Source organism: Dendropsophus ebraccatus, chromosome 8, assembly GCF_027789765.1.
Source record: "Dendropsophus ebraccatus isolate aDenEbr1 chromosome 8, aDenEbr1.pat, whole genome shotgun sequence".
Taxonomy (NCBI): domain Eukaryota; kingdom Metazoa; phylum Chordata; class Amphibia; order Anura; family Hylidae; genus Dendropsophus; species Dendropsophus ebraccatus.
In genome coordinates, this window is record NC_091461.1 from 122452613 (window position 1) to 122468780 (window position 16168).

The following is a 16168-nucleotide window of genomic DNA, read 5'->3' on the forward strand; positions in this document are numbered from 1 at the left end:
GCCGGAGAATGTTAAAGCTGCGGCTCCTGCCAAGGCCTCCGGATCAGCGGATCAAACCTTATTACTGATCCCCAGAAAGAAAGGTCGTTAAATGACGGCGTTCAGTAATGAGAGATTATTATATATGGGGGGGGGATAGCGGAGAGTGGAAGATCAGCGGCTATGAAAGGATGAGGGTCGGTGGGATTGGCCCGATGCCAGTAACCCCCCTCCCCCCTCATGAATATACAGCTGCTAATCACATGGCCGCCTATCAGGGTCCGGCACTGAGGGGGTCCTCCTCTTCCTCTTTGCCGGTAATTAGTTCTATATTAGTCGGAGTCCTTCTATATAAAAGCCCGGATTACTTCCCCGCACTCCTGTGCTGCAGTTTCCATCTTTACAACAACATTACATTCATTGTCTCCACGTTCCGGCTCCGCTGGGCACCGCGTTACTTACATCTCAGCGCAGAATCAAGACAGACTGATTTATTAGAGAGCGGAGCGTTCATTCCTGAAGGGCTCATAACACTGATGAGGACCATGAGACGTAGAGGACAATACATACAGGACCGCCAGACTGTATACACACAACAGGACCGCCAGACAGTATACACACAACAGGACCGCCAGACAGTATACACACTACAGGACCGCCAGACAGTATACACACTACAGGACCGCCAGACGGTATACACACTACAGGACCGCCAGACAGTATACACACTACAGGACCGCCAGACAGTATACACACTACAGGACCGCCAGACAGTATACACACTACAGGACCGCCAGACAGTATACACACTACAGGACCGCCAGACAGTATACACACTACAGGACCGCCAGACAGTGCACACTACAGGACCGCCAGACAGTGCACACTACAGGACCGCCAGACAGTGCACACTACAGGACCGCCAGACAGTGCACACTACAGGACCCCCATCATATACTGTTAGGGTGGCAGGATGACGCCGGTGTCCGTGATGCCGGCAGGTTACCGGGCGGCCATTCATCTGTCTTCTGTTCCTTGTGACACCGCAGTGAATGACAGAGCGGCATCCTCGGCAGCGGGTAGAGCCCATCCATATTCATCACCACCACCGCCACAGAGACACCAAGTGCGGAGCGCTCCCGGGGAGCCTCACACCTGGACTCCTCATTTATGCTAATGGGGAGAGCCCTTCACACCGCGACATTTACAAGACAAACATCTCCCTGAGAAGTCTGCCCTCATAAAGAGAACCTTCAAATGTTCCGTCTGCCGCACACCGCATATAGCGCCCACGGCTGTGCCTGAAGGCCGGGGAAGAAAAGGCCGATTCCCATAGGGACCAAAGGAGGAAGGAACCTAAGATTAGACTCCAGACACCAGACTGGTCCAAAGAGCTTACACTTCACTGGAGTCACCAGCTGTATGTCCTGCAGGAAGTGATGCATTCTCTCCAGTCTGACACAGTGCTCTCTGCTGCCACCTCTGTCCATGTCAGGAACTGTCCAGAGCAGCAGAGGTTTTCTATGGGGATTTGCTGCTGTTCTGGACAGTTCCTGACATGGACAGAGGTGGCAGCAGAGAGCACTGTGTCAGACTGGAGAGAATACACCACTTGCTGCAGGACATACAGCAGCTGATAAGTACTGGAAGACTGGATATTTTTAAATAGAAGTAAATTACAAATCTATATAACTAGATTTGACTATTTTTTTCTTTGCTGGAGTACCCCTTTAAAACAAACCTGGGTCACCCTGAAATAACGCAGTCAGTAAAGATCACCGTCTCGTCTCATCTGCTGTCACAGTCTCTATCATCGCACCGCCTGACTCTCCGCAGAAGGAGAAGTGTTATTACAGACGTTCCCTCCGATCTCGGGGGACGCTGACATTTTAGCATCATCACACAATAATGTTCTCAGGGAAAAATAAAAATTGCTTTTCCTCTATACCGTCCCCCCCCCCCCTCCCCTCCCCCTCCGGCGATCTGCACGATGGCTCTGTGATCAGATCTCGGCCTCCCTGAGACAGATGTCAGATTAATTACAGTCTCAGAACACCCGGCCGTCGCTGCCGCCGTTCTCACGGATGATGGGAATCTCCCTCATCGTTATTAGAGGTAAATAGAAGCATTAGAGCCGATCCGCGCGGATCCCGGGATTGTGTGATGGACGGAGCGCAGAGAGAACGGCCGAGGCGTGAAACAGTGCTGGAATTATCCGCTCTGAAGCTGCTGCCGTGACCTGCGGCTCCGGAACAGCGGAGTCATACGTTATATCACACACCGCCGGCCAGGCCGCGACGCTCGCCCTTTACACACTGATCAGAAGACGACGAAGGGAAGAAAACAAAAGGGGAACCATACGGGGTTAATTATAAGGGTGGGGTAGTATAATAGAGGTGCACGATGCAACCGCTGCTGGGGTCTTCTAGCGCTCACCGACTCCTCCTAAGGGCTTGTGCACATGGAGCAGTCTGTGCTGAGGCTTCTGCTCATTCCTAAGGGAGATGAATGGAAAGCAGGGCTTTTTTTTTTTTTTTTTTTTTAATTAAACCATCAAGATCACATAGCTAAAGGGGTACTCTAGCATTTTTTTTTATTAGCTGGTGTCAGAAAGTTGCAATTTACTTCTATTTAAAAATCTCCAGTCTTCCAGTACTTATCAGCTGCTGTATGTCCTGCAGCAAGTGGTGTATTCTCTCCAGTCTGACACCGTGCTCTCTGCTGCCACCTCTGTCCATGTCAGGAACTGTCCAGAGCAGCAGCAAATCCCCATAGAAAACCTCTCCTGCTCTGGACAGTTCCTGACATGGACAGAGGTGGCAGCAGAGAGCACTGTGTCAGACTGAGGTTTGTCAGGGTGATGTGTGGACATTAGTAGGGACAGGCCGATGTGTGGACATTAGTAGGGACAGGCCGTTTTGTGGACATTAGTAGGGACAGGCCGATGTGTGGACATTAGTAGGGACAGGCCGATGTGTGGACATTAGTAGGGACAGGCCGATGTGTGGACATTAGTAGGGACAGGCCGATGTGTGGACATTAGTAGGGACAGGCCGATGTGTGGACATTAGTAGGGACAGGCCGATGTGTGGACATTAGTAGGGACAGGCCGATGTGTGGACATTAGTAGGGACAGGCCGATGTGTGGGCATTAGTAGGGACAGGCCGATGTGTGGGCATTAGTAGGGACAGGCCGATGTGTGGGCATTAGTAGGGACAGGCCGATGTGTGGGCATTAGTAGGGACAGGCCGATGTGTGGGCATTAGTAGGGACAGGCCGATGTGTGGGCATTAGTAGGGACAGGCCGATGTGTGGGCATTAGTAGGGACAGGCCGATGTGTGGGCATTAGTAGGGACAGGCCGATGTGTGGGAATTAGTAGGGACAGGCCGATGTGTGGGCATTAGTAGGGACAGGGTGATATGAGGACATTAGTAGGGACAGGGTGATATGAGGACATTAGTAGGGACAGGCCGATGTGTGGACATTAGTAGGGACAGGGTGATATGAGGACATAAGTAGGGACAGGCCGATGTGTGGACATTAGTAGGGACAGGCCGATGTGTGGACATTAGTAGGGACAGGGTGATATGAGGACATTAGTAGGGACAGGCCGATGTGTGGACATTAGTAGGGACAGGGTGATATGAGGACATAAGTAGGGACAGGCTCCCACCTCAGCCCTGTTCACACTTACTGTAACTGCAGGTGGCTTCAGACTCGTCGCTTCCATCTGGACATTCCTCCTCACCGTCGCATTTCCATCGGGCTAACACACAGTGGCCATTGTCACAGGTGAAGTCGCTCTCGGCGCAGGTTGCTTTAGCTGCAAGAGGAATTAGGATATTATTATTATCTATTTATAAAGCGTCCTTAATTCCAGAGCACTAATATATAAAGTCACTTTATAAAACTTTACTGAATGATAATAACAGGGGAACTCCGGCCAAAATCTTTTTCCTCCAAATGAAATGGTGTCAGGAAGTTATACAGATTTGTAATTTACTTCTATTAAAAATCTCCAGTCATCCAGTACTTATCAGCTTCTGCATGTCCTGCAGGAAGTGGTGTATTCTCTCCAATCTGACACAGCGCTCTCTGCTGCCACCTCTGTCCATGTCAGGAACTGTCCAGAGCAGCAGCAAATCCCCATAGAAAACCTCTCCTGCTCTGGACAGTTCCCGTCATGGACAGAGGTGGCAGTAGAGAGCACTGTGTCAGACTGAAGAGAATACACCACTTCCTGCAGGACATACAGCAACTGATAAGTACTGAATGAGTGGAGATTTTTAAATTAAAGTAAATTACAAATCTATATAACTTTCTGACACCAGTAGATTTAAAAGAAAAAGATTTCTGCCAGAGTACCCCTTTAATACATTTTCAGAGGTTGGGGTTTGGGTGCCGAGATCCCCTGATCCCTAGATATAGCCGGGAGAAGGCTCAGTGCAATCTTGGCCTCTCTCCATGAGATAAGCTCCATTATAAGTCTATAATGAGTCAGGGAGAGAAGTGCTCAGCCGTGCACTTCTCCCAACTTTATCCAGCGATCAGTGGGGTCCGAACACTCAGAATCAGATAATGAGAGATCATTGACATTATAGAGATGAGAGAGAGAGAGAAAGAGAGAGAGAGAGAGAGAGATTCAAACACAACATAAAACAGACCAATTACTAGTAAATCAGGGGAGTGAAGCGCTCAGCTGTGCGCTTCTCTCAGCTCTATCTAGCCATTGGTCAGGATCTGAACACCCGCATCCTGATGGATGTGACATATCATTTCCTCCATCACACTTACAGCATAGTCTGTGGACACTACCTCAACACATTTACTATACGGTTTGGTAAATTCTATACTACTCCAATACAAGCTTTATAATCAGTTATAACGCTTCAGACACAGGATAAGCGGCTATTATAGTGACTCTGTCCACCGTCCCTCCCAGATCAGAGATCTCACCCCCCGACGGGTTTCCTGTAACCTCCGGAGCATCATCCAACTACCATGACAACACTTATTACTGGCATCAAGCGGGAGGCAGAATTATCTGCTCGGATCGCTCCTAAGAGGACACGGGGGACCTCTCGGAGCTGTGAGAAGGGAAGACGAGTTAGATTACACCTCTCTACCCACGTCGGATGAAGATTCACATATAAAACATAGAGATGTAGCAGAGCAGAGTTTGTCTAGTGTTGCAGAGTTATACTTGTCCTGAACCATTTTAAAGGGGATTGTCGGGTCTAGAGAACCTTGTAGTGCATCTGTTTATTAATATGTATTTGTTATATTGTGTATGATAGAGATGGTGTGAGGTACAGAGGGGTCACCATTTACACACACACCACATTGAGGGAGTTATACAACAGCACCACCAACTGCCTCCTGGGAGAAGTGCAGCCCTTAGCAGAGAAACATCCAGAAAAGAGGTGGGGCTATGTAAATGAGCTCCACATAAAAGCCCAGGAGTGACAGGAATCCCCTGAGTAGGAGGTTATGTGTGGTAGAGTCATCATCAGGGGAGACCGCACGCTGTGAGGAGATCACTAGGAGCCACCTCACCAAGGACTAGGCTGGTGTGACAGAGGTTAGTAAGCCATGAAGATTATTTATGTCAGGAGAGGAAGCTTGGTCACCTTTTATCGCATCCTCTACACTGAGGGGCAAATCGTAGACATACCCTCAGTACTTTTAGGGATCCGCAACATTGCGGCTTATGGCCTAGATAACTAAAAAGACTCCTGGGTTTGTCGTTCACTGGCAAAAGGACAACTGCTTATTACCACAAATCTCCATACCAACGCAGCTGACCCGCTCTGGCTGACGGCCATCTTGGAAGCTACTGTGCGGATATGGACTGTAATGTTATTTACCTCAAGTTCAGGTAAGGTCCCTATGGCACCTCAAAGCTTTGACTCCCTGTTGTCTGCTTTACTTTGCGCCTCATCAACACCAAAGACGTCTCAACCATCACCTCAGGCAGCAGTAACAGAGAAGGCCCAGAGGAACTACAAGGTCCACCATCACCATTAACACTTAGGTGCAGCCCCCCTCTATAACCTCTGTGGCAGATTTACCTCAGGAGAGGGAAAGAGTCGCTGGACTCGGCCTGTGACAGGATTTATGTATTCAGCTATTCCTCTCACTCCAGTCTGCTTCATAGTCATTGTGTAATACTCAGTTTCCCCTGTGGTGGCGCTCACAGGAAACTAAACACTTACTGCCATTAAAAAAAAAAGATCACTGGGGCTGCAACAGGGAGAACCTATGTAATCAGCTAGTGCTCAGGAAACCTGTCACAACTCTTGATCTGTTTTAGTAAATCCTTCTATTGCCCCTGAAATAACAATTCTAGATCACCTATTCTTATATCTTATAGCTGCGTGATGTGCTGATCCTCTATTATTCTTTCTAGCAATTAAGGACTCAATAGCCAACTGGGTGTTACCAATGGTGGGCATGTCCCTGCACTGTGTGACACTATCCAATCAGAGCTGACAGTATCAGACAGTGCAAGGACACGCCCACCATTGGTAACACCCAGTTGGCTATTGAGTACTTAATTCCTAGTAAGAATAACAGAGGATTGGCACATCACACGGCTATACGAATATTTGATCCAGAATTGTTATTTCATGGGGAATACAAGGATTTACCAACACAGACAGGTCAGGAGAGGTGGCAGGATCCCTTTAAGGTGACAGCACAACATGTTTTATGCTATAGTTTTATATATATAAGTATAATCATCCTTAAAGGGATTTTCTGTGATAGAACATTGAAGGATTAGTGTGTGAGACCCCCATAATAGTCGGTAAGTAGGGAGGAGTTTGCCTATTCACTGCATTGTCCTTGTCCGTGCGCAATGACCAGCAAATATAAATATATATATATATATATATATATATATATATATATATATATATATATATGCAAATCGGTGATAAAGTGATCTGTCCAAGGTCGTAAGGAGCAGAGGTGTCCAGGAATCGCGCTGCGGTCATTGCTATTCAGGTGGCGCATTTAATCACTGAGCGGCTCCAGGAGCAGGTAAGATGTATGAATATAAATCCTTTCTGTAATATCCTCGCGAAGCCATGTACCGCAGCGCACAGCATCCCGGACAAGCGTACATTAATATCATGGCCGCCTGACATACTTTCTATAAATATAGCCGCTTTACTACGTGAAGATACCGTGCGAAGTGTAACAGCACGTGTGCATCGCTTAAATAATGGCCTGAGGTAAAACTCGTGGCCCAGAAAATCCATCAGGAAAACAGATGTGTCATTAAAGAAAAACTCCAAATGTCTGATTGAAGAAGAACTCTGATTTAGACAAATCTATTATATTAGAAGCGTCACTGATCACAGGGTCCCTCACTAATTACCTGTAATATAGGGGTGACAGCCTTCAGAGAGTGGCCGTGCCCCCAACAAAGATACATGATGAGCGGCCAACTATACGATGGAGGAGGTGACCGATCAATTGGAATCAACAAGCTCCGATCCCGACTTTTATCCACACCCACAGAATAACAATGAAGCCATTATCTGTATGCTCCATCACTTACTTACCAGTACAGGGCTAAAGCCTATGGGGGGGAGGGGGCACTATGGAGGTGAATAGGGAGTTTGTGTTTACAAGGTGAAGAGGGTGCAGAAAACTTGAGGAATCTAAGGGTGGTATTACACGGGCCGATGGGGGCCCGATAATACCTATAAACGAGCAGCGATCTGCTAGATCGTCGCTCGTTTACTGGACCTATTACACGGCCCGATAATCGTTAAACAAGGGCTGCAGGGACTTCGATAACGATGTCCTTGCAGCCCTTGTTTAAACTACATACATTACCTACCCACGTTCCAGGGCTGCTGCTGCGGTCTTCTTCTCCACGGGTCCCGCGCGCTCTAGCTTCAGAGTGGCCTGTCAGCTGACAGGCCGCTCAGGCAATCACAGGCAGGGACCGCCGCAGCCTGTGATTGGCAGGGCGGCCTGTCGGCTAACAGGCCACTCTGGAGCTAGAGCGCGCGGGACCCGTGGAGAAGAAGACCGCAGCAGCAGCCCTGGAACGTGGATAGGTAAAGTATATCGTCAGTCGCCGGCCGCGCACCGCTATTACACGTAGCGGTGCGCGGTCAGCGCCCGACGAAAATAGGCCCAAACCTATATCAACGATCAGCCGATGATCGTTGTCATCGGCTGATCGTTGTATTTATTACATGGATCGATAATCGGCCGAATCGGGGCGATTATCGTTCTGTGTAATAGTACCCTAAGTCTGAACAGCAACCTCTGCAGAGCCAAATGATGTCTACAAAAAGCTTTCCTTGCGGTCTGGGAACATGATGGAAGTAGAAAAAAAAGTCTCCTGTATGATAAGGTTAAATTTAGATGTTGACCCGTCTCTATGGAGAAAAGTCAACTACCCAGGTATAGGATGGTTTCAGATTTAGAGATAGCAGCTGCAGTTCTGCTTACATGTTAAAATCACGGACACAGACATGTGATGTACGTATCAGTAATGTAAGTTTGGGAAGCGCCCCCTTTATTAATTTGTGTTAACTTTTATAGACAGAATATGGGGGGGGTACTACTCATGCGTAGTGTATTCATATGAAATATGTAAACATTCAATACAGGCAGGGTTCTAAGTCACAAGACACATACATGTCACACTCTGGTAGGTCAGTCCATAAATGGTCAGCTGCTTCCTGTACTGCGCAGTCAGGCTGGCACAATGTATTGTTTACCATAAGATGTTTATAGATAAGTGTTTCTTCCTAGCTTTGTATTATTTATGACTAAGATGATAAGGTTTCAAGGAGCTGTGCTCATTGACGTGCTGCCAGCATTCCTTTCCTTCTTCCAAACCATCTCTCTGTCACCCTCTGATCACGCTCTGATCATCTCCTAATTCAGAGGGCAGTATATATATATATATATATATATATATATATATATATATATATATATATATATATAAAGATAGATAGGTGTAGTCATATAGGTACAGTGCAAGTAGATAAAATCACATCACCTAGCCTTATCATGTAGTGATATCAGTGCTACAGGACATACAGGAGGATACAGCACCAATCAGATACAGGAGGATATGGCACTGATCAGATACAGGAGGATATGGCACTGATCGGGTACAGGAGGATACGGCACAGATTAGATACAGGACGACAGGGAACTGATTCTCCTGTAGTTCTATCAATCCTTCATCTGATCAGTGCTAAAGGACATAGGAGGAGGACAGGGCACTGTTCACATACAAGAGAATGCAGCACTGATCAGATACAGAATGATATGGCACTGATCAGATACAGGAGTATATGCAACTGATCAGATACAGGAGGATATGGCACCGATCAGATACAGAATGATATGGCACTGATCAGATACAGAAGGATACTGCACCGATCAGATACGGAGTATATGCAACTGATCAGATACAGGAGGATATAGCACCGATCAGATACAGAATGATATGGCACTGATCAGATACAGAATGATATGGCACTGATCAGATTCAAAAGGATACAGCACTGATCAGATACAGAATGATATGGCACTGATCAGATACAGGAGCATATGGCACTGATCAGATACAGGAGCATACGGCACCGATCAGATACAGGAGGATATGGCACCGATCAGATACAGAATGATATGGCACTGATCAGATACAGAAGGATACTTCACCGATCAGATACAGGAGTATATGCAACTGATCAGATACAGGAGGATATAGCACCGATCAGATACAGAATGATATGGCACTGATCAGATACAGAAGGATACTGCACCGATCAGATACAGGAGTATATGCAACTGATCAGATACAGGAGGATATAGCACCGATCAGATACAGAATGATATGGCACTGATCAGATGCAGAAGGATACAGCACTGACCAGATACAGGAGGATACGGCACAGACTACAGGACATACAGGAGGATACAGCACTGATCAGATATAGGAGGATAAGGCACAGACTACAGAACATACAGGAGGATACAGCACTGGTCCCATTGTATTTCTTGTAGTTCTATCCATCCTGTATCTGATCAGTGCCATATCCTCCTGTGTCTCCCCTTCTTGGTCGCCTTTGGATAGCCAGATCACTTGGTGGCAATATTACCATTGAAATCAATGAGACTACAATGAAGTTCTAATTTTCAGGAGATATAGAAATGCTAAATGTGAACACAGATGTGAATACTTCATATTGGTGGATCCATACATCAAATAAAACTCCTCCCGGTAGCACCGATGACCTTAAGAGTGTGGGAATAAAGAGCGATCGGAGACTGAGGTGTCTTTATGAGGATGGAAATCAATGACTCGCCATAAGGCAGACGTCTCCGCTGTTATTCTAAGGGAAGCCATTATCGATTACAATTACAGTAAAATCTATAACTTTGAAGCTGTAAAATGTTCATAAATCAGGAAACTCCACCTTGATCTTTTCAGAATTGCAAAGTCCATGTAGGCCAGGGATGGGGGAACCTTCCGCTCTCCAGCTGTAGCAAAACTACAACTCCCATCGTGCCTGGACAGGCGAAGGCTGCAGCTTCTTATCTACTAGTTGTATAGGAGCCCATCATTGGGGGTTGGATCTCCAGCTATTACAGTAGCTGAATAGATGGCGTGCACACAATACTCATCACATACAGGAGGAATGCGGCATCAATCAGATACAGGAGGATACAGTGCCATTTAGGTACAGGAATATACAGGATCAGGTACGGGAGGATCCGTCACCAATCAGGTACGGGAGGATCCGTCACCAATCAGGTACGGGAGGATCCGTCACCAATCAGGTACGGGAGGATCCGTCACCAATCAGGTACGGGAGGATCCGTCACCAATCAGGTACGGGAGGATCCGTCACCAATCAGGTACGGGAGGATCCGTCACCAATCAGGTACGGGAGGATCCGTCACCAATCAGGTACGGGAGGATCCGTCACCAATCAGGTACGGGAGGATCCGTCACCAATCAGGTACGGGAGGATCCGTCACCAATCAGGTACGGGAGGATCCGTCACCAATCAGGTACGGGAGGATCCGTCACCAATCAGGTACGGGAGGATCCGTCACCAATCAGGTACGGGAGGATCCGTCACCAATCAGGTACGGGAGGATCCGTCACCAATCAGGTACGGGAGGATCCGTCACCAATCAGGTACGGGAGGATCCGTCACCAATCAGGTACGGGAGGATCCGTCACCAATCAGGTACGGGAGGATCCGTCACCAATCAGGTACGGGAGGATCCGTCACCAATCAGGTACGGGAGGATCCGTCACCAATCAGGTACGGGAGGATCCGTCACCAATCAGGTACGGGAGGATCCGTCACCAATCAGGTACGGGAGGATCCGTCACCAATCAGGTACGGGAGGATCCGTCACCAATCAGGTACGGGAGGATCCGTCACCAATCAGGTACGGGAGGATCCGTCACCAATCAGGTACGGGAGGATCCGTCACCAATCAGGTACGGGAGGATCCGTCACCAATCAGGTACGGGAGGATCCGTCACCAATCAGGTACGGGAGGATCCGTCACCAATCAGGTACGGGAGGATCTGTCACCAATCAGGTACGGGAGGATCCGTCACCAATCAGGTACGGGAGGATCCGTCACCAATCAGGTACGGGAGGATCCGTCACCAATCAGGTACGGGAGGATCCGTCACCAACCAGGTACGGGAGGATCCGTCACCAACCAGGTACGGGAGGATCCGTCACCAATCAGGTACGGGAGGATCCGTCACCAACCAGGTACGGGAGGATCCGTCACCAACCAGGTACGGGAGGATCCGTCACCAACCAGGTACGGGAGGATCCGTCACCAACCAGGTACGGGAGGATCCGTCACCAATCAGGTACGGGAGGATCCGGCACCAATCAGGTACGGGAGGAACGGGACCAATCAATCAGATACGGGAGGATACGGCACCAGTCAGATACGGGAGGATACGGCACCAGTCAGATACGGGATGAATATAACTACAGGACATACAGGAGGACATGGCGCTGTAGTTCTATCCTGCTGTATCCTGGATCTGATCATTGCTACAGGACCTACAGGGGTATACAGCACCGATCAGGTACAGGAGGATAGATCCATGTAGACCAGATATGGGGAACCTTCCGGGCTCCAGCTGTTGCAAAACTACAATTCCCATCATGCCTAGAGAGCCAAAGGCCGCAGCTTTTCAACCAATAGATGTATAGGAGCCCATCACTGGGGGGTGGATCTGTAGCTTTTATAGTAGCTGAATAGACGGAGCACACACAATACTCTCCAGTTTCCTGAATCGGCATGTGCACAACAGAGGGATTAAATTTTAATAATGTGTAAAAGCCTTGAGTGTAGCGGGGGATTAGAGGATGATGTGCGCACATAAAGGGACGAAAGGACAGGACGATAACCTGCGCCGGCCCCCAGCTCCTCCAGGACCCTGACACCGACCATGCTTTCTTGCTCAACTTAAAGGGTCGGCAAGCGATGCCTGCAGAAAACTTCCTCTTTACGCGAGTTTCCAGGTCTCCACCACGTTGCCAAGACGACAGCCGCCATTAGAATACAAATCACCTCTGCTGCAGCAAGCACCAAAGCTGCATGCAAATGTGAGGGGCGACTGAGTAAACAGGGAGTCACTGGGGTCACCATAGACAAATAAAGTACAAAGCGGTAGGTTATTAATGTCCTGCACTGTCCACTGCTCCATGGGAACCACAATCGCTCCAGTGTTATGTAGGGGGCCGCGCATATCATCATGTGTGAGCCTGAACTGGTTACTTTGTCATGAATTACGCCCCAATGCCGGGGATCACATAGTAACCCCTACAACTGGTCATTTACCCCGGCGAGTTAGCAAAAACAAAACACGAAGATACGGCACCGATCAGATACAGGAGGATACGGCACCGATCAGATAAAGGAGGATACGGCATCGATCAGATAAAGGAGGATACGGCACCAATCAAATAAAGGAGGATACGGCACCAATCAGATACAGGAGGATACAGCACCAATCAGATACAGGAGGATACAGCACCAATCAGATACAGGAGGATACGGCACCGATCAGATACAGGATGATACGGCACCGATCAGATCAGTGCCGTTTCCTCCTGTATCTGATCTGTGCCGTATCCTCCTGTATACGATCAGTATCTTATCCTCCTGTATATGATCAGTGCCGTATCCTCCTGTATATGATCAGTGCCGTATTCAGGATGGATACGGACGTAGGGGGTTGCGTATATCGTGATGTGTGAGCCTGAGCTGGTTACTTTGTCATGAATTACACCACAATGCCGGGGGGCACATAGTAACCCCTACCTCTAGTCAATTACAAAAAAAAAACTACGAAAAAACAACTCTTCATGGCAGAAGGATTAGAGAGAAGGACGGAAACATAAGTAGCTCATAATTCATAACTGCTCGGAGCCATTATTATGCGACCCGCTAAGTCTCTATAGAGCCGGAGACAATATCTCAGCGCATAGGTCTCGGCTATACAATATGAGGCAAGTGCAGTAATTGTGCTCTCTAGCTGCATGGGGCCTCGCTGCGTAGGTGTGTAACAAAGTGAACAAATTATGCTCCGGCTCCTTTCCCACTCCAGGTTTAAAGTGCCATACGCCAGATGCCTAATGCATCATAAGATGGCGGGCCGGCGATACACTCTCAGATGGATGTGAATGCCCCTATGTCTATGGCTGGCCCCGCGGAGCTGAACGGAGAGGCTTGTTTTTCTCGGCTGGGAGAATCAGGCCCCTTAATCCTCTGACCTAGACTGTACACACAAACACGTACTCGGTGGGGATACAGCCCCCATGGTTTGTTGCCGCAGGAAGGGTATCCTCCCCCCATCCAGGGGAATGACATACAATGTACGGCACACCCAGATTCTTACCCGACACATGGGATAGCTGAGACAACCAGGGGTATTCTTTAGGTTTAAGACAAAAGGAACAAGAATGTAAAAAGGGGAAAAGGGAAATGTAGATAGGAAAATGGCCGCACAATAGAGCGTCCATGGAAATTGCTCAGTGTAGGGAACAATATTGTGTTTTAAAGCAAGGGTAGGGAACCTCGGCTTTCCAGCTGGTGCAAAACTACAACTCCCATCATGCCTGGACAGCCAAAGTTTAGCTGGAGAGCCAAGATTCCGTCCCTTTCCTGAAGGATCTGCAAAATGTCCGAACATTACGGAAAGAGAAAGGCACCGGATCACTGAAATACGGAAGAGCTACTTTAAAAGCCCCAAGTAAAAGCTATCCCTTATCCACAAGACAGGTGGGACGCCCAGCGCTTACGAGAATGATGGTCAATTGCCCTCCTCATTCACCGTTCTATTCTACGCCCCCCTTGTTCCAAAGCTCATCTCTGACCCATCATTGCCTGAAATCCACAAGATCTCTGATGGCACCATGACATTATCAAGAGATCCTTTAAAGGAGAAGTCCAGTGAAAACTTTTATTAAAGTATTGTGTTGCCCGCCATAAGTTATACAAATGACCAATATACACTTATTACGGGAAATGCACATGAAGTGCTTTTTTTCTCTGCACTTACTGCTGCATCAAGGCTTCCCTTCCTGGACAACATGGTGATGTCACTTCCTGGATAACATGGTGATGTCACGACCCGACTCCCAGAGCTGTGCGGGCTGTGGCTGCTGGAGAGGATGATGGCAGGGGGATGCTCAGTGTCCCTCCAATGCCCTGTGTCCCTCAGTGTCCCCCTGCCATCATCCTCTCCAGCAGCCACAGCCTGCACAGCTCTGGGAGTTGGGTTGTGACATCACAATTTTATGCAGGAAGTGACATCACCATGTTATTCAGGAAGTGAAGCCTTGATGCAGTAGTAAGTGCAGGGAAAAAAGCACTTTATAAGCATTTCCCATAATTAAGTGTATATTGGTGATTTGAATAACTTTTGGGGGGCAATACTATACTTTAATAACAATTTTTTCCAGACTTCTCCTTTAAGTCGTGTCACTGGATCGGACTACTTTATCCAGCACACAGGCGCCTCCAGCTGTTGCAAAACTACAATCCCCATCATGCCGGGACAGCTGAAGCTTTAGGCATGATGGTAATTGTAGTTTTCCAACTGCTGTAGGGCTGAGAGTTTGATCCCTCTGCTCCAGCCCATCCCAAAGACGATGGATAGGACTGGGACTGAGCACTTTGAAGGCCGAGTCACCGTGTTCATTATTAGGGGATCCCGCAGCCATGATAGGAGCGGTGGACTTGGTGTGGACAAGGTTTAGAATTTAATGGGTAACCCAAAGAGCAGAGAAGGTCCTACCTCTTTTGTTCCCCGGCGCTCCCCTTCCTGGTCAACAGTCTCTACTAATAACTTCTGCAGAGGAGAGGGTGGCGGGAGCATGTTGTGCTGGTACTGCGTGCATGAGACCAACCCCACACGCAAAGTCTTATAGCTTTCTGATGTCACTGCGGCATCAGTAATATGGGGCAGCTATTGATCGTTGCCGGTAACATGCTTCCTCCCCCCCTCTCATCTGCAGACGTTATCAGCAAAGACAGAGGTACGACCTGCTCCCTGGATAACCCCGCCAACGCCAAAGAGAAGCATACGTCTTCTGTAACCGGCAACCACTCCAAATCTTACAAACTTTATAAGTAGTTTTGTAAAATGCAAATACAAGAAGTCCTGAACATAACATCTAAAAGCAACTCCACGGGGGCTAAAATGGTGCGATGAGCTCACGGACGGTGATACGGGAAGGTCTCCTTCAAAATATAAAAAGAACAGTAAAAAATTCCCCGCAGCCCTGCAGATACAGACAGACGTCACCTTAACTCCATTTATAAAAGATATAACGTTTACCAATGACATCAGACGCTTTACTATCAGAGGGTAGATACTCAGTCCAGGATGTGCAGGTCAGGAGAGAAAACACCTTAAAGGGGAACTCCAGCAAAAATATTTTTCTTTCAGATCAGCTGATGTCAGAAAGTTATACAGATTTGTAATTTACTTCAATTAAATCTCCATTCTTTCAGTACTTATCACCTGCTGAATGTCCTGCAGGAAGTGGTGTATTCTCTCCAGTCTGACATATTACAAGCGTATGTACATAGACACAGTAAAGGGAGGCACTGGGGGTATGCTTCCCTAGACGCTGACCATCGG

At 48.0% G+C, this 16168-nt stretch overlaps 1 protein-coding gene and 1 long non-coding RNA gene across 4 annotated transcripts in view; one reads left to right on the top strand and one right to left on the bottom strand.

Annotated features, from left to right (window-relative positions):
• LRP8 (LDL receptor related protein 8) overlaps positions 1-16168 on the bottom strand; it is a 137276-nt gene that overhangs the window by 67599 nt on the left and 53509 nt on the right. For both annotated transcript variants that reach the window (XM_069981639.1, XM_069981638.1), the window contains one exon: positions 3677-3805. In XM_069981639.1, coding sequence (XP_069837740.1) covers positions 3677-3805 — 129 coding nt within the window. The remainder of the gene's footprint in view (positions 1-3676; positions 3806-16168) is intronic.
• Positions 5403-16168, top strand: part of LOC138799895 (uncharacterized) — a 47482-nt gene continuing 36716 nt past the window's right edge. The window contains exons 1-2 of one of the 2 annotated variants that reach the window (XR_011364325.1): positions 5403-5563; positions 6939-7026. This is a non-coding gene — a long non-coding RNA (uncharacterized lncRNA). Of the gene's footprint in view, positions 5564-5780; positions 5861-6938; positions 7027-16168 lie in introns of those variants that run through there. The other variant, XR_011364324.1, reaches the window with a different exon arrangement.